Genomic DNA, 19,068 nt, shown 5'->3' with positions numbered 1-19,068 from the left:
TGAGGATTTAGCTTTTAACTTTTTGCGAGATATTCAGAAACCACTCTATGAGATGTCAAAGTGCATGCAATTCTAAGGGGTATCAAAAGTTTATTTGATGAAAATCGGTTTTGAAATGGCTGAGATATCCAAAAACAAGGTGAAATAAAGAGATCCTAATAAAAGGCATGGCCTCAGCCATTTGAAAACCCAATTTTCATCAAATACATGTAAATGTTGAATCTTTCTTAAAATTACGATCTTTCATATTTCAAAAGAGGTTTCTAATCATCTCACTTGGGAATGTTCAAAACTTGAATCCCCACCTCAACCAGTACTGTACAGTCCCTTTAATGCATGAAATATTTAAGAGGATATTTTAAGAGAAATTAAGAGTTTATTTGAGGGAAATCTGTTTTGAAAAGCTTGAGATATTTAAAAAGCGGTCCAACCTTGTATCAGGACCACTTTGTTTTATTCTGTATTGGATATCTCAGCTACTTCAAGACCAATTTTCATCAAATAAACTTTGAATTCTTCTTAGAATTGCATGCTCTGTAATATTTCAAATAAGTGTTATCTCACAAAGTTATAATCTGAATCCCCATCTCAACCAAAACTATACCATCAAAAAATCACCCACATTCAAAAGAGAGGATGTATACATACACAGATGCACAGACAGACTCACACACACAACACACACACACACACACACACACACACACACACACACACACACACACACACACACACAAATCACACATCCAGAAAGATGCAATCAACAAAATCCAACAACCGATTACTGGAAACCTTGTTTTATTCTAAGTTTAAAATGCACACAAATAACAAGGAAAATCTTTATTATCGGAGAATGTGCAGACGGGTGTTCAAATTTATGCACGTGATGTATAACATGAAATTGGACACAAAACCAATGTTGTACAGTATACCAATTTTTACAACATGGCCTTGAAGTGAACTTTGAATAATGTAATCATTTACTCATTACATGTAATTGGCAGGAGATCATTTGATACTAATGTATTTGCTTTTTTTTTCTTTTAATTTGACAAATTAGCAACAAGTCATTCAATTCACCCGTACATACCCAATGCACTCCAATACCATTGAGGCCAATTTGCATGCATCTGGTGTTGCTATGTCAGCTTGCGATATATATGCGAGCATGGAATTAGAATGAAATATTAAGTGGTCCATTCAGCTTCCTCCATTTTTTTTTTTCATCTGCATACAAATTGTTACATTAATTAGATTACATAGAAGTCTGCACTCGCGATGCTGACACAACACGTACACGCTACACAGCTCCTCCCCTGTACATATACAATTGTATTTCTCTTTTATTCTGATGAAAATTTGACTACTTCTGATTAAGTTTGCTTATAATAAATCCAAATTGTAACATGTAAATGTCGTAGATCGTCCTTGAAGTGACAAGACCTCGCATTTCAAGATCATGAATTGTCAAGACAGCAAACAAAAACTTTTCTCACTTTTGCCAAACTTTCACAAAATAACATTAACGTTGCCATCAATGTAGAAATAGTGTTTTGAATTATATCAATATTTGTTCTTGTCTTAAAAATCAAATCAGTACTTTTCATATTCAACATTGAGTGAGGAGGTTCTTCAGTATGTCAATCGATATGCAAAGTCTTGTCCCCCTAGAGCCGATATTCTTTGTACATCTTTTGATGTTAGCAACTCCACCCGAGAACAGAAAAAAACCCAACAAATTTGTATCCGAGTACTCCATCAGCGCTAACATTCTACTCACTGTATCCAACTGCTTGCAAAGTCGTATCCCACAGAATTCACAAAGAACCTAGTCACTAATATTCCGATACGAGGATGGATATTTCACCTTATGACCACACGGGTTATCAATGGAAAAGCCTTACCAGTCTCTTCACATACACACACACACACACAATGCATTATGAACCCACAATCAGGAGCATTGACACCCAGTAATACCAGTAAGTACATGGATACAGATCTTGTAAACAGCATCGCAGAATTCTGAGGGCTGAAAAGCCCCCCTCCTTTGTGTTGGAAAAACAGTATTTTTTACCTTTCCAGAAATATACACACAGCTGTATGTAGTAATACAATTTGGGAAAAACAATATTCTCCATGAAACATGCAGTATCTTGGGCAAAAAATACTCCAGTACAAAATACTGTACTGCACAAAAGTAATAGTTGGCATATTTGTAAACATACATGGGCATAATATTCATGTAATAAGAGAACTAGATGAGGAAAAAACATTATCTGAGGGGATGCAGTTAGCATCAATGTAAAAAACAACAACAACAAAATAACAAAAAAAATAAATGTAAATGTCTGTTACAAGTACATAATTTTAGATAAATTACTCACCAGTTGAATGCTTTTGTAAATACCTATGATGCCAAACCTTTGTGTAGAATGATATTGAATACTGCAAAGACGTACAGCATGAGTGTAGCGTGTATGAAAGGGATACGGTAACAGTTTTCCCCGAGAGTTGATACATTTTAATCGGCAATGAGAGAATGTGTGCATTTTTCCCAGAACGTTGATGCAACCTTCTTGTTTACTATTGAAGAATACAAGAATGAAGTAGAATCTGCTCACTGGGAAAGCAAACTATGCTACATTTTGCCAAGAATATGTCCGACTACTGCATGAAGAATCAGCAAGGATGAAGAATCAGCAAGGATGAACAATCTGTATCATGATTTCATTAAATATTCAATTTCAATTCTGGAAGAAAAATATGGTTTTCTACGCTCGCACCAAAGCAAACATAATTGACTGGAATAGAAAAGAATCATTCCCTCATAATGTTACACAAACGAAAAGCTTCCGGCTCCATTACAGTACTGCAGAGAAGGTAAACCTTGAAATGTAAAATTAAATCATACCATGAAAAAAAAAAAAAATATGCTTGACATTCAAATATGCTCACATTTTCTGCTTCATTGATTACACAAATTCATAGCTGGAAACTTACCCATTTCATGTTTTATGTTGATGTAGGGCAGTGCTAGAAATATCTCTATGATGGAAATTTGAATGCAAACATAAACACTTGGCTTCACTACTTGCTTTCAAAGAGTTTTAAATTCCTCATGTACCTGGTCAATACACGGTGCAAATTCAGATTTTTGCTTGAAAGATACTCACAAGATTATCTTTATATCTCACCCACAATCAGAGAAAAGAACACAGAATTAACGATCACAGGTTTCTTGTGAAAGCTTAACTGTCCTTTCCTCAACATTTCAGAAACCTGAAAAGTTCATGATGAATGCACTAGGTATAAAGAAATACTGTGAACGTTTTGTTGGGTTTTCATGCAGTTGTGTCGGTATATTGAATGTATGTAACGACAGGGGATGACTTACACTTAATATTCATATATATTTCCAAAGGTTTGCTCACCTTAGTCTAAACATCCTGTTAACGATGCATTGAAATTGCAATGAATGCAGAGAGGAATATTGAATTCAAGAAAAAGCCATTCACATTGTTCTGCATCACATAACTTCCCCATCCATTGACCTTGAATTTCTTTTACACACTTACAAAAACCAAGAAGGAAAGTCAATGGTGCATTCTTGAGGAAAACATGCTGATCCAGGGAAATGTCATTATGAGGTCCCCGATTTTACCTTGTCATAACCGGTACATCGTTGTAGACTCGCTAAAGAAGAGACCATGCTTGATACAGGTATGGAAAATCATAACCGCTGAACTCACCTCATTAAAAGCAAGAACTTGTTGTAAGCAAGCCTGTTATAATGGGGTTCCCTGTAATTGCCTTTTCATGCTTCACACATCTACAAAGATAACTTATGATAGTAACTGATGTAGATAAGTATGAGAATAACTGATATTAGAATTTAGCATCATCAATACCAAACATACTCTGATTTACAAGGGTTGTTGCGAACGAAAAATAGTCGAAGTTAATGATCAATTTGAGGATAATTTGAATGACCATACATTTCAGTGGTATTATTCTATACTCCAATAGGCATCAACGTGCCTGTATGTTGGACTTCGCTTTACAAGATGCAGGTGGCTCACTCAGCAATGTGTTTAATGGAGTCTGGTTATATCAGTGTTCATATTAACGACGGACCAGTACGTTAGAAAGCCACCTCTTCTTCCTCCTGGTTGTACCCGTTTTGGTTCTCTTGGTCTCCTCCGTACGTCTCCTCCTCCTCCCGCGAGCCCTGGCCAAAATTAGCCCCTCCCTGCTGCAGCTCTTTCAGCTTCTGAATCTCTTCCTCGTCGTAGCCGCCCTCGCCCCCGTACTCGTCCCCTTGCCCGTAGTGCTGCTGCTCACCGTATTCCTGCTCCTCCCCGGCGTATCCCTCCCGCCCGCCGCGCCCGTCCTCCCCATACTCACCCATGCGGTCCTCCTGATCCCGCCCCGCCCTGCGAGCCATCTCGTCCCCTCCCTCGTCCATGTTGCCTTCTTCCCGCTCCGCCTCGCGATCCCGGTCCCGGTCCCGCCTGCTGCGGTCTCTGTCCCTGTCCCGATCGCGGTCCCTATCCCTGTCCCGATCTCGCCGGCGCTCGCTGCGGTCCCTGTCCCTGTCGCGATCCCTGTCCCGATCCCGTTTGCGTTCCCGATCGCGATCTCTGTCCCTGTCTCTGTCCCGGTCCTTCTCTCCGCGGTCCTTTTCCCTTTCTCGGCTCTTGCTGCGCCGCCTGCGTTCCCGTTCTCTGTCCCTGTCCCTATCTCTATCACCCCGCTCTCGGTCCCGCTCACGCCGCCTCTCCCGATCTCGGTCTCTCTCACGGTCCCGTTCACTGCGTTCCCGGTCCCGGCCTCCTCCTCTCTCCTCATCATCCCGATCTCTTTCCCTGTCCCTGAGAATAGAAATGTGACAGAAAGTTACATGCACTGACACATAAAAAGTGATAAAATTCCTATTCACCATTAGCCTTTATGTTGTTTTTTGTTTATGAAATGCAATTTGTGATTGATTGCAACTTACGCTAAATCTTCATGAAACAGACCCCACATCTTGTGTCATCACACCGGCGTGAACCCGCTAGTCTCAGAGTAAGCACAAAAATTCCGGTGATAGTCCAGTCAGAGAGCTTGCCAAAGGTAATAACTGTAAGTGATGCAAGTCACCAAGAGCTCATCTCTCCCATTTGGTTTTTCTTTTACAGGACATTAGCTCATTACGGCATGTTAGTGATCTCAACTTCCCAAACAGCCCCTTCCTCAGCCCACCATCCCATCTTTGAGAACAAAATTGGCCATCATTTCCTCAGAAAGACCATACAACTGTAACTGGGTGAACATTTGTAGAAAGCCCCAGTCACATATAAACACAGATCCTTACGTATCTACATGACGATCCGTGGAGTTCCGGAATAGTTTCACCCTGAATGAAGCGTTGACGAGTGTTGATTGACTGCACACAAGGTATCAACACAGCAGGTACACAGACAAGGTTGGAACTGCACGGCATCTACACGGCGCTTACACAGACCAACACGGCAGCTACGTGGCGGCCACATGGACCATCCCGGATTGCTCTGCCAACACGGCAGTCCCCGGATGATGCCGGATGTTTTTGACTTCCAAAAGTTGCTGCATTGGCCTCCGGGATGTCCAACGATGCCCAAGGCATCAACATGGATCTCTCCCCGGATCAACCTGGATCAGATCTGGGGTGACCCGTTATGTCTATGTGACTGGGGCTTTAGAGAGAGCTCTACAAGTCAGATGAAGACTGACTCACCTGTTTCCACTTGGATCCTCTCTACCAGAGTGACGCGAGTTGACCTCCGGCCCACCGCGACGTGTGCCTCCGAGTCCACCACCTGTGGTGCAAAAAGAAAACACAACAGAAATGGATTGATGCATACAAGGTGAATTCCACAAAGATATAGACGAAACAAAACAACCAAATATCTAAACAAACACATACATCTTGTAAGCACTTGCAAACAGACATCGCAGTCAATAATTTCTGCTTTAGACACATCTTGTAAAGAATGTTAGCAAAGTGAAATTTCTCTGCTAAGAGGCAAAGTTGTTATGCTTGACCACCGAGTGAAAATGGCTCATATGTAATTGCTGTCATAAACTTTTACGTACAACACTATCTCAAGACATATAGAATGCATAGGATGTTTCACAATATAAATGGGAACTAATAGTTTGCCTTGTTTTCACACAGAAGCTTACAAAGCATATCAGGAATCTGAATATCTACCAACTTATAACCAGCTTATCAAGGAAATACTCCTACTCACCTAATCGTCGAGGAACCCATCCCTTGACCGTTCGAGCTCGCTCCACGTCCACTAGCACTCTGCGGCCATCAATCTTCTTGCCGTCGGCGTACTTGTAGGCGGCTGTTTTGATGAGGGGGAGGGGTAGGGGCAGAAACGATTGGTGATTGCGAGTGCTCAACAAGAATGATATCCATACACATATTATATATCAATTATACTTACCCCCAGGATCTGCTCTGTTAGCTCACGCTGGTTATGAATAGACAAATAATACTGGGTGCATTGCCAAACAAGACAAAATATCTCAATTTTGTGAGAAGACAGCTTTCCTTCAAAGAAAAGTATTTGCTATTTTTTTCCTTTCATTTCTGCTGCAGGTGCTGTAGTAGATATGACTTCTTCATTAAAAACTTAATTCACACCAGTGGCGTGTCAAAGTGGTCTGATGTGATAGAAATCAAAATTCACAGCATATCTCTATTTCTGTATGAATATGTAGATATGACTTCATTTACATTTCCAAACACCTGCAGAAATTTGATGAGTGCCTGTGCGACCACAAGTAGTACATTCAATAAAAGTAGCAATAACAGTACTGAGCTGTAAAATTAGGACAGAATAGATTTCCTCAACTTTGCGAAGCCAATGCAAACTGAGAGAATATTAATAGTAAAAATATCCATAATTGTCTCTCTCAAACCAAATGCACACTAGATTCTAAATCTGCTTCAATTTGAAAGAAGAAAGCTGTCTAACACTCAATCCAGAGTGTGCCCAGATTTCATTTGTTTCCAACTTCTTTTTTCTTTTTTGAAAATAATTTAGATATTATGGTCAGACATTTGCAGCAAGATCCAAAGAACTACAGAAAACATCTTGGGCATCTGTAATTTCTATTTCTTGCATGAGCCTTCTGGCATGGATGAAACCACTTACCAATCTATCTTTTTATACTTATCTGATTTACTATTTGCCGGCAGAGATGGCGTGATAATGCAGTGAAGATGTTAAGGCCGCCTCTGGTGTACAAGCCATAGTGCATTTTGCTTTTTGTCCCCACTTTTTTTTTTTGTTTTCATGAAACAAGACTTACCAATGCACTTTGCTAAGCAACCCACTTACAGGGTTTGCACCAATAGTTCATTGATCATTCACTGCTTATGTGTTTTATATACTAAAATATTAATTTGATATCATTGTTTTTAATTCATTTCATATTTTGAGAGACAGGAATTGCTGATCATAAAATATTAGAAGAAAATACTGGAAGGGAAGAATTCAAAGTTGCAATTTACTATGAAAAAGATTTGTAACATTCATTCAAAATAATACAAGTTGCTGAAAAGAAATGTTATCACATAGCCATTATTTGATGAATCAAATTTTTTGCAAATTACGTGAGAATTGTAGCCTGATTACAATATCACTAAAGTTTAGAATATTGCAACAGTATCATAGAAGTAATACACGATGACAAACTTTTGCTTTGTCCAGAACCGTAAAAACACGAGCTACAACAAATGACTGAAATTACTTTGTACGCATTTCTAGTGTACACTGCTTCATAGGAAGTATTACTATTTCTTCCGTCCAAGTTTTTACACTGTAATCTTCAAAATAATCAGATATTATTGTAGCTCATTGATAATATACACCACACATTTGTACCAATAGGAATCACTCTAAAACTTTGCATTATCACTTTACAGACGACATATCTTGCCGGTTATGAAATTTACGTAAACAAATAAACCAAGGATTAATTTCTTTTAGTTTCACCAACCAATGCACGGCCTCAGAATTTGTTACTCCAAAACTTTTGCAGATTCATATTTCTGCTACTTCAGGAACTTAAAAAAAAATGGGGGAAAAGGAAAGAAAAATGAAATTTTAAGGAAAAGATCTTCCTCCTGAATGACACAAGTCATTATTTTCGTGTGTAACCTGAGGATAATTCTGTTCTCCTTATAGAATCCAGTGTAGCAGTTTTCTTCAAGATAATTCTTGCTACTGCTTTACATCTGCATGTTTACAGCAAACAGCTGTTGATTTTTTTCTTGTTAACTAAGATAGGCATATAAATGGGAACCCTCATGCACTCCAGTAGCATAGCACCCTTCACCCTCAAGAACCTGTGCTATATTTGTGTTACACTTTATCGATAGAGAGGTACAGCTATCATTTACGTCTTCAGTGGCGACTGCTCTTCTCTAGGCTCGTTGATATTCTTCATCTTCTGTCTTCAAGTTCAGCAGTATTCCGTGTATAATTTGTGGAGAAGTGAGGGGGTAATCTTTGGCAAACCAAACCAAGAGTAACGCGCTCGACATCAGTCATAATCAACTTCTACTCCACATTCATCGCTGTGGGATAGCATGTGATAAAGACGTGTAGACACGAGGTACTAGAAACAGTACTTGTTTGCTTCAATGGAATTTGGATAGAAGGCCAAAATAAACCAAAGAAGACTGCAACCCACGGTAGAATAGAAAAGCTGTTCGACTGTAACCTTACCATTGATCATTTTTTCTTACATTTTTATACTTTTACCTTTTCCTTTCTTTTTTTTTTTTTGCAATCTGTATACTTCTCCCCCCAGAGGCTTTCAACAACTATCTGTGTGTGACTGTATCTCTCATTTCTTGCTTTTACTCACGGCTCTCATTGATGCTGCACCCCTTCGCCCTCTCTCTCTCTCTCCCTCAAACGCACCCCCTTTCCCTCCTTAGCTCCAGCCACCACCTTCTCCTAGCTCACACCAGCCAAGACTGGCTTTAACAATACACTGCATTCACTGTAAATCACATATTATGCCATCATCACATGCCCATGGAAACCTTCAAAACCGTTACCAGTGCAACACACACCCCTGTCTGTACTATCTGTGAATAGATTTGCTTTAACTAAAACTAGAAAGAAAAGGGATATTTCGCACCTCAAGGGAAGGAAATTAACTGACCTATGTACACATCTATTTGAGGGTCCACAATGAACATATTAAACCACTGACTGACTAAAATGAGACAGTTTTGTTATTTAACACAAAGGTATAAGAAGTTATCAACCGTAGAGCGAGGGACAGAAAATATGTTTACGGGAAGCGCTGTTCGAGATTTTGAAAAACTTCTTCATCATGGTGAACCTGCTTATTCTCTCTGTCTCGCATTCCATGCTTGCGCCAGGCATCATCACACATCTTCATTTTTCCTTGTCGATAACAGAACCATCCATGTCCATTACTTTCCCTTGTACACTCCATGCAAGCACGCTTGAAAAACGCAGCATTGTTGCCAACTTCTCTGTAGCCTCAAATCACATGTACACACACAAGCACATACTGTACACACAACAATAATCAAAGCCTCTTTTAATCATTCACACCCGCAATGTTCACCTTTGCTTCTCATCTATATTCATTCTCTATTTTCTACATTCAATCAAAACTACACAGCTCAAACTATACACCTGAATGATTTGAATTTACAACCCTTACTCCCCCCCTCAAAAAAAGAAAAGAAAAAGGCCCATGTCTTATTAAAGAAATGTTTTTGTTTTCATAGAAAAGTATCAAAAGAAATTAAATCATGTTGCATCTTTGTAATGAGCAACTTCCCTTAAAGAGGGCAGTGAGAGCATAATATGAGAAGGCATAGTTTTCACAACTATGCCATGGCTGTAAATGATAATCTAGTTCGCAAAGAAAACAAATCCAGCATACGGTTGTACCCATAACCTCACGAAGTACTTCATATGCCGATAAGAATCAAAGAAAGAAAGAAAGAACTAAGCCCTTTAACCCTAATTCCGTAACTAGTCCTTTCTTGTAGTGTTTTAGGATTCAGAACTCTGCATGGCTTTGATTTGTAATTTAACTTGCAAGTTATGCTGTAAGTGCTCAAATGCGTCTGTGTCCTTTACTGTACTTGAAAGAAAAGAAGCCTGTGCATTCATCAAGATGAGAATGTTTTCCCTTCCTCGTAATTCCCCCTCTAGTCGCGGAAAATAATGTCATATATTGGTGTATAGAGTTGTGTTTTTTTTTTTGGACAATGCTTGTAGAACTATTCACAGCATTCCACACATCTCTCATCCTCTTCAGTTTTGTTTTCTCTTTTCCAACTTCAACCATCTTACCAACATACAAACCTAAAGGTTGTCACATGTTTCTTTGCATAGCCAATCATAATGAAGCATGGCTGAGCGTTAGCCAATGAGCAAGCAGCGCACACGTTCAAATTGCGTGGCTGTGTTGGGAGTGACAAAAAAGAGAAAGGTGAGAGAGCTAGCCTGTACGAGACAAAAATTCTACGGTCATGGATTTCAGTCAAAATGCTACCAAATCACATATACTACAAATTATTCATTAAACCAAAATTTTCTCCAAACAATACCTTGCATGAAATTATCTGGACAGCATTAAAAACTTATTGGATGACAGATTCTAATCAAAATTCAAGAAAGCGTATACATGTACTTTTCTGAACTACTTTTTCTGTAAATTGTTCTCTTTCAAAATTATAAACATGAAAGAAATTAGTACTTAACTTTCAGGTGAAATTCAGAGATGATATAATTTGAACATGAAAATACATTCATGACTGTACACAGGTGTCCTTAAAATAAAACTGTGGCTGCACGCTTCAAGTTTGCATTATCAGAAAGATATCCAATCATGTACATTGTATGTACTTTGCAGATAGTTTTCACAATTCTTAATCTACAGTTGTAGAAATAAAGAATGATAGCATCTGAAGTGAAGTTCAGCAACAACTACAGGAAAACTGCACACACAAAATATCATACTCACCAGACACGAGTTTTCAATTTTATTTTTTCTGAGAATCAACTTTGAATTCCGACAACTTCATCACTCAGAAACTCACCTCGGACCCATTGTTACCAGAAATGAATGGATAAAAATAATCAAACAAACACACAACACAGGCTCATGTACTTACAAATACTGTCATACCATGATACAGACTTACCAATACTTAGAAGTGTACACTCTAAGGACTGCAAAATATCTAGGAATATACCTGCTATTCTATTACCCTTTTCCACTCTTTACATACAGCCAAACCTGTCTTAGTGGTCACCCATCCACAGTGGTAAATTTTCTGTATTGACCATCCACTTTTCCTTGGCTACTATGAACCCCTCCAGTGATGTGTTCACTGCCTAATATCTAATAGCAGTCACCTAAATTGTATTCCATGGGAAAGACAAAGTTCACTGAGCATAGCTGCAAAGTACTTCACATTCTTTGGTTTCCTCAAGTGGTTGCACTGCACAGGTTTGACTGTATGTGTTACACCATAAGATCTGTGGCCTATCAAAATGATCTAAAATTTCACATGGTGTCTTCTGACTTTGGGCTTTAACTCAATGTGCAAAGTTTTGTCAAATCAAAGTCTCCTGATTGCATTTCTGTCCAGTATATTCCATAGTCTTCTTTTAAAACACTGAGATTCCTGGTCCCAGTTTCATACAACTTATAACATTGGCAACCTTATTAATACAAACACCTTGCTATAAAGAAACTGCCAACTAGCAGCTGCAATAATTGTCGCAATTGTTGGAACTTGTTTTGTGAAGTGGGGTCCAGTTTCAAACTTCACTGATACAGTGACGCAAAGGAATGTGTTTACTCATATTTAGTCTTAAACCTGAAGTACTCAAAAAATTCTTTTAAAATGTTTCTAGACTGCCATGCAAAAAGGCACAGGACATGCTTCTTGGCAAGGGTTTCACAGAACAATACCTTTGATTTGCTGTGAAAACTTATCTAAGTATCTCTGCTGTTACACCATTATAAACGTACTGCCTCATTCTTTGTTTTAATCATGACAAAGTAATCTAGAACCAATCTCTTAAAATGAATACAGAGGATTGCAGAATATATCAAACCATGTAATAAGGCCCTACAGAACAAAAAAATTACACAGAGTATGAATACACTGCTCTCCAACTGTAGTGTAGTAATCACATACATGCAGGAACAAGAGGAGATGGCTATGGTGTTTGCCACACCGATACAGTGTGCATACTTACTGTGCATGTCTCTCTCGTGCGCGTACTCGATGAAGGCGTAGCCCTTCGGTTTGCCTGTGTTGATGTCGTGTGCGATGCTGATCTGGAAGTGCATATGGATGAATGGAAGAGGAAATGTATGAGCAACACTACGCTGAAGGATCTTATTGATATAATTGCATTTCTGCAGACTTGATACAATAACACAATATGCTGAACTTTCCAGTACACTCAGTACCTGCTGCGCAGGTATTTAACAGTAAGACATGGGAGATAACTAAGCTTACAAAAAGCCTCCTGCTAATCAGTGATACTTGTATGGCATACATCGGGAGACTTCACTTTTCAATTATTTCACAAAATGAACTATAAAATCCTTAACAAAATCCCCCAGAAGAACTCAAATAATTTAAGATAATGATATAATGCTATTCTGTGTGATTTATTTTTTTAAATCATCTCTCATCATTACGCTTGACAACAGATAAATATGACACGAGTTCTGAATGTGACACTATATAACTTCTTAGATATCTGACATTAACACTACAGACCATTTCATCTTACCAAAAACAAACAAACAAACAAACAAATTCTGAGCTTGAAGACATACCATCTTGATTGGTCCGTAAGTTTCAAATTCTCTCCGCAGCTTGGATTCTGATGTGTCAAAATTCTAAGAAAGGGAATAATCCATAAAAAACAAACATGTGACTGCTTTGTTTCACCATCAATTAAAGATAATAAAAAGTTTTGGTACCTCAAAAGTTTCCCTGAATTTCCGTGTTTCAGGTTAAAGTACCTTTCAAATAACTACCACTGTGAGACTTATTCGCCCAAAAGTGCTCTCATTTCTTAGTAATCATGCAATTAACTGCGACCAGCAGCCCCATACGCATAGCGTAATGGGGCTTCGCATTGTAGCATTCAGGATCATGACAGATTTAGTATCGCGGGTAAATATCAACTTAAAATCCAAAAAATTCTTCAATTTGAAGACTTGCCAATTAAGTTGAAGTCTTGAAAACAGGCTTTGGGCAACGTTTGGTTCTGCCAATAGTCCCTTTCTGTTCGAATTGATGACTGAATGTGACTCTGTCGAGAGGACCTTGGGAGAGCTACATTGATTACTACGGCCAGCGCATACGCACACATCACATGCGAACAAATTTCAAATCCACGAACGGATAAGATGTTTGTGTGCGCATGCGCTGGCCGTCAATTCAGTGTAGCTCTCCCAAGGTCCTCTCGACCGAGTCACATTCAGTCATCAATTCGAACAGAAAGGGACTATTGGCAGAACCAAACGTTGTTCGAAGCCTGTTTTCAAGACTTCAACTTAATTGGTAAGTCTTCAAATTGAAGAATTTTTTGAATTTTAAGTTGATATTTACCCGCGATACTAAATCTGTCATGATCCTGTAAGCTACAATGCGAAGTCCCATTCAGCTATGCGTATGGGGCTGCTGGTCGCCGTTAGCTACTCAGTATGCGTATGGGGCTGCATGCTGCTGGTCGCAGTTACCATGCAATAGTGGTTTCGTACAATACGTGTACTACCTCGCCGCCGTATGGCGGCGGCTCTGGTACGAAACCATTATTGCATGATTACTAAGACATGAGAGCACTTTGGGGCGAGTAAGTCTCACAGTGTTAGTTATATGAAAGGTACTTTAACCTGAAACACAAACTAAGACAAGGAAATTCAGGGAAACTTTTGAGGTAATGCCAAAACTTTATATTATCTTTAAGTATGCAGAAAGCACAAACTCGAGTACTCTCACACAAAATATGTTATTAATACAGGTAGAACATGTGCACTGCATTTATGAATTTTGCCTCTTATTACAAACATATGTACCTTTAGGGAGTTGAAGATCAGCGAGTTACTTTGCAATAAAAGATATAAGAGAAAACTGTTTTTCTGTTACTTCTTCAGTGGAAGAAATATTTAGTGTGTAAAGGCCTGCTTTGTTGGTTTGACACAAAATGAATCCTGCATATTGCACATGTACAGTTTTATGAATTTCCCTACACACACACATAGGACATTGTCAGAGCTAAAATGAAGTTGATATCTTCTGTCTAAAATATCAAGTTTAATGAAAAACAAAATATGACAATGACAGACAACTTCCTGTGAACAGAGCACAGTTTTACTTGTAAATGAGGGAGATCCAGTGCAAATTCACACAAAGCTGTATACATGTAATAGAAAGTGTGTGTTTTTTTATTTTATTTTTGAATAACGTAAGATCACATGATATGATCACCATATTCAATGATGTACAGAATCTCTCATGCAGTACTGGTTCTTTGTGATTAGAACACAATATCAAAAGCATACGGTATTGTAATTTTCTTTTCTTTTTTTAAAATCTGCTAGATTGTACTAACTACCTCTATGGGGACTGTAGTAAGAACATTATTATATCAGAAGATTCTTCTGAGCATGAGTCTCACTGGTATAATTTTACATGATACAGAAATGAGGACTCAATTATGCAAGCATCCGTGTAAGCACAGCAGTTTTTCTAACTTTCTCCACCACCACTTACGATTCGGGCCACAAACAGGGTCTTGAATGCATTGGATGTTGCTCCGGAATTGCCGTGTGGGTCCCCTGTTGTCAAAAGAAAAGATGGGGAAAATATAGTGAAGATGTAAAAAAACTTGCTACACACAAGAAATTTTGTATAACAGTCATATCACAGATGTATCGAAGAGTGTGCTGGGATACAGGGAAAATTATTCCCTGTAACCAATATGTAGTAACTGTACAAATCATCAAAGTACTCTTTTCAATGTCGGACTAGAATTCCCTCACAGGATAAATTCTGGTAAGTAACAAGTTAGTTTACAGGCAAGGCCCAGACACTGATTCACTAGATACTGTACTAGTTAATTGTTGTAATGAGAGGAAGGCATGTCCTTCAATCAATATAGAAAGACAAGATATGAACTCCTCTCAAGCCATGTTACTATACCTGGTGTTTACTACACATCACAACATTGTCTGCTATGACATGTGAAAAGTCCAGGACCCCCTAACTCTTTCATTTATTTATTTTTACGCCACAGTATGACCCTTTGTCAAATAGTGTAAAATTACACATTTGTTTGCAATGTTACTACATCTCAAGAAAGTGATGAAATACTCAAATTCAAGAAATTCTTCCGGCGAGATGTTTCCATTGCAACTGATTGACAAATTGCCCTACATCTACGTCGATGTACAGTGTAGGGCAATTTGTCAATCAGTTGCAAAGCAATGAAATACATGTAGCATTGATCCACAATTTCTCATCCTACCCAATAACATTCTTGGCAACAAAGAGAGAATGGGATGAGAGAATCAATTCCAAAGATGAAAATAAATCAACCAATATAGTGTAACATCTAGTAAATAATTTAATAATATTAACTATTTTTTCATGATACTTCACTTTCACAGACAATCTGCATTAGAAACAGGTAGAATGACTGTTCTGTAGCAGAAAGAAACACACAACACATAAGAAACACACAGTTTCATTTCAGGCTGCTACATACAGTGTAAGTGCTTGCCTGATTGCCCGGGGCATGTGAAAAATCAGAGTAGGGCAAGTGTTTTGGAGCAATGAGTAAAAATGCTTGCCCAAATTGGGCAAGAAAAATGTTTTGACGCTACCTTTACTTTCCAACGCATATGTGAAGAAGTCCCAATGCCATGCAACACCAACACTCAATTGAACGAAGTTTGTTACTCCCGACATGAGGGCTTGCATTTTATCAAGCCCTTGACTTACAAGTGATTTTCTATACCATTTTCTTATATCCTTGGACTTTCTTTTTGGGCAACTAAAATTCAGGTTCAAACAAGTGTTCTGCAACAATTTGAAAATCTGCTTGCCCGACTGGGAAAGTGGTTAAAAAAGTTATACAATCAGGGTGCTACATAACTTTATTTTATCACTTGCCCGGTCGGGCAAGCAGGTTTTCAAATTTGCTGTAAAACACGTGCCCGAACATTAATTTTACTTGCCCGAAAAGAAAGTCCAAAATATAGGAAAAAATAATATAGAAAATCATGTGTAAATCAGTAAAACACAATCATTTGAATAAACAGCACACATTGATTTGCACGCTTAAACACAATGGAGTAAAAAACTCTGTGCGATCAAGTGTTACTGTTGCATTGGGGCTTCTTCACTTCCAGCTGTAAGTGTTAGAAAGTTCTTTATGAAATATAAAGTGCGTTGCATCACTAAACAGCCACTATGTTTGGACTTCTGTATGGTTGACTTTGTGGGTTTGTTGGGGGGAATAAGGGAAATAGGTGGCTTCAAAACTTTTTGCTTGCCCGATTCGGACAAGCATTTGTTCTCACTGTTTAAAAACGCTTGCCTGAATTTGATTTTTTTTTACTTGCCCCGGGCAATCGGGCAAGTGCTTATGTAGCACCCTGAGTTTGCATTTGCAGGAGAAAGTGCAAGGTGAATACAAATATACAACTGTGCTTACACTCGGAAATTTCACTCTCCAGTTTCTGTTTACACTCCTCCTCCTTCTCCTTCATCTTGCGCAGCCGCTTCTCTTCCCGCGTCTCCCCCCTGGCTGGCGGAGGAGTTTCTGCTGGATCCTGCAAAGAGACAAGTGGAGAATACTGTAAAACGAGGAATGTTCGCGTGCATTTTAATTTCGCGAGCGCCAAGATTCGCGAAATTAAAATGCACCCGAAAGTTCTTGTCTACACTATATGCATTGAATGCCAGTGGCAGTTCGTGAAAATTTCGTACCGCAAATAAGGCCATCGGCTCCAATTCGGGAAAATTCATGCCGCGAATAGGCCCCATATCATGTTTTACAGTACAGTTTGGGCAACCTCAGAATTCGGAAGTTTTCCGATATCGGCAGTCCTGGCCAAAGCCTGCCGTAGAGCGCGCTCAATACTTCCGAATTCGGAAGTGTCCGATGTGGTAGTGGCCGTCGGCAATGCACGCTTTCATATTGCTACACAGCACTCGTGCGAGGCAGGGAGACTGACGGCGCAAAGTAAGGAATAATCTCAGAAATTCTTATCAAAATCAACATTTTTTTTTCTAATTTTATTTGGATTGTGGAATATCTGTCAAACTTGTAGGGTGAGTTCCTTTGAAAGCAGTTTAGAATTGTGATTATGGGTGAGAGTGGTTAGTTTACCGATAGATATAAGAAGAAGCGTGCCGTTGTTAGCCAATGCGTGCCGAAAGCCGAAAATTTAAGAAAACTTCCGATTTCGGAAAACTTCCGAATTCTGAGGTTGCTCGAACTGAGCATGCCCACTGTTTAACCCTTCCTGTGCTTCAGAGTGCCGACTGGCAGAGAAAACCCCATGGTTTAGCCAGATGAAATCTCTGCAGAACATCTATCTGGAGCTCCAATCTCTTGTTGTCCACGCTCCGTACGCTGACAATAATGTACACCACTGCACTGTGCTGTAGCCTGTACTGTAGATCTAGGCTCTATACCATACGTACAACACTCTAGCTCTATTATTACCATGATTACTTTTAATCAGTACTGTTTGTATCTTTATACTAATTGTGGCAATCCTACAAAACCTGTAACAGGAACTACCTGACTACAGTTCTCCAAGAGGAAGAAGTCAACAAGAAGAAGAAGAAACTAACGTTAATGTTTCAGACCTACGCAGCGGCTACGTCGAGTCTGTGTCTAACGTTAGTGAGTGTCTGTCTGATTTAAACTGAACCTGAACTGAACGTCTTTCATGCACACACATGCAGGCTTCTCTCTGCTCTGCTGCTTCTGCTCTGCACTCCGATTGAATCATTGTTTTTTTTTTTAACATGATTTTGGACTAGACTAGTCTCGGATCTCCATGAGCTCCAGAATCCATGCAAGCAAATTCACATTAAGCCAACGTATGCGTATTGAGGCATTTTAATATCGAACTTTTTACCGCACTTATTCAGTGCGCGCACGCGCTTGCGTGTAAAGTGAATATGAATGGAGGTGGTGCATGCATGGTGTGACACACGCAATGAACAGACGAGATAGAAACTGTGCGACGTGAATAAGTGGGGTAATTTTCACGATAATGCCCGTATTAAAATTTTGGGAAAATATTAACCAGAACGTCAAAAACTTTTCTCAAATCTTACAAGTTGTGAATGTAACGTCAGACTTCGCAAATTCAGCTTACCTCGAAGAGATTAACAAGATGTGAAATCCCGCTGTACCCATCTGTTCGCTTTTCTTCGGGTAGTTTGTCAAGCGGTGGACGGTATGGAATCGGTTCACGAGGGGCAAAAAGGGCCAAGAGATTTGGAGGCAAATACTGCGTCATCCTAGTGAAATTGTGGTCAATACGACACAAAATCACTTAAGTATGTTATCAACGCTTCAGATTCGAAAAGAAATCCTGCTAAACCGAGTGAAAATATGAATTCCACATGTTAATTTCCGCAGTACCGTTTACAAGGTTGTCTTTATTTCCCCGTGCGTAGCGTGAGCTAGCTAGGCGGGATTGAAGTCAGCCGGAATCGCGTGTAAAGTCTATGCTGCACATAAAGTCTATGAGAAATTGCGGGTCGCAGTGCTGGTCGGCGTTGCCAATTTAAGGCGTTGCGAAGTTTAAACAACGATCGCTATCGTTTCACTATCCCTGATACTTTTTTTCCCCATGAACGGATACTTAGTAGTCCGTGGGCCAAGACCCGAAAATGGGTTCATGGTACCGCCTGAGGTGGTAAGTTCAAGTTGTGCATTTTGAAATGGCATATATCTAAGGATT

The 19,068-nt window shown here is 39.2% G+C and overlaps 1 protein-coding gene across 1 annotated transcript; it reads right to left on the bottom strand.

Annotated features, from left to right (window-relative positions):
- Positions 1 to 781: 781 nt before the first annotated feature.
- On the bottom strand, positions 782 to 18,772 carry LOC140236224 (uncharacterized). Its single transcript, XM_072316190.1, has 8 exons — positions 18,478 to 18,772; positions 16,797 to 16,914; positions 14,852 to 14,916; positions 12,907 to 12,969; positions 12,315 to 12,396; positions 6,279 to 6,380; positions 5,762 to 5,843; positions 782 to 4,874 (listed from the first exon to the last, which is right to left on the bottom strand). Exons 1-8 carry the CDS (start codon positions 18,619 to 18,621, stop codon positions 4,145 to 4,147), a joined length of 1,386 nt encoding a protein of 461 aa, XP_072172291.1. The 5' UTR covers positions 18,622 to 18,772; the 3' UTR covers positions 782 to 4,144.
- Positions 18,773 to 19,068: the final 296 nt, after the last annotated feature.

The sequence above is a fragment of the Diadema setosum genome, chromosome 12 (genome assembly GCF_964275005.1).
Source record: "Diadema setosum chromosome 12, eeDiaSeto1, whole genome shotgun sequence".
Lineage (NCBI taxonomy): Eukaryota > Metazoa > Echinodermata > Echinoidea > Diadematoida > Diadematidae > Diadema > Diadema setosum.
The sequence above is the reverse complement of the archived record's forward strand: the minus strand, read 5'-3'. Positions and strand labels throughout refer to the sequence as shown.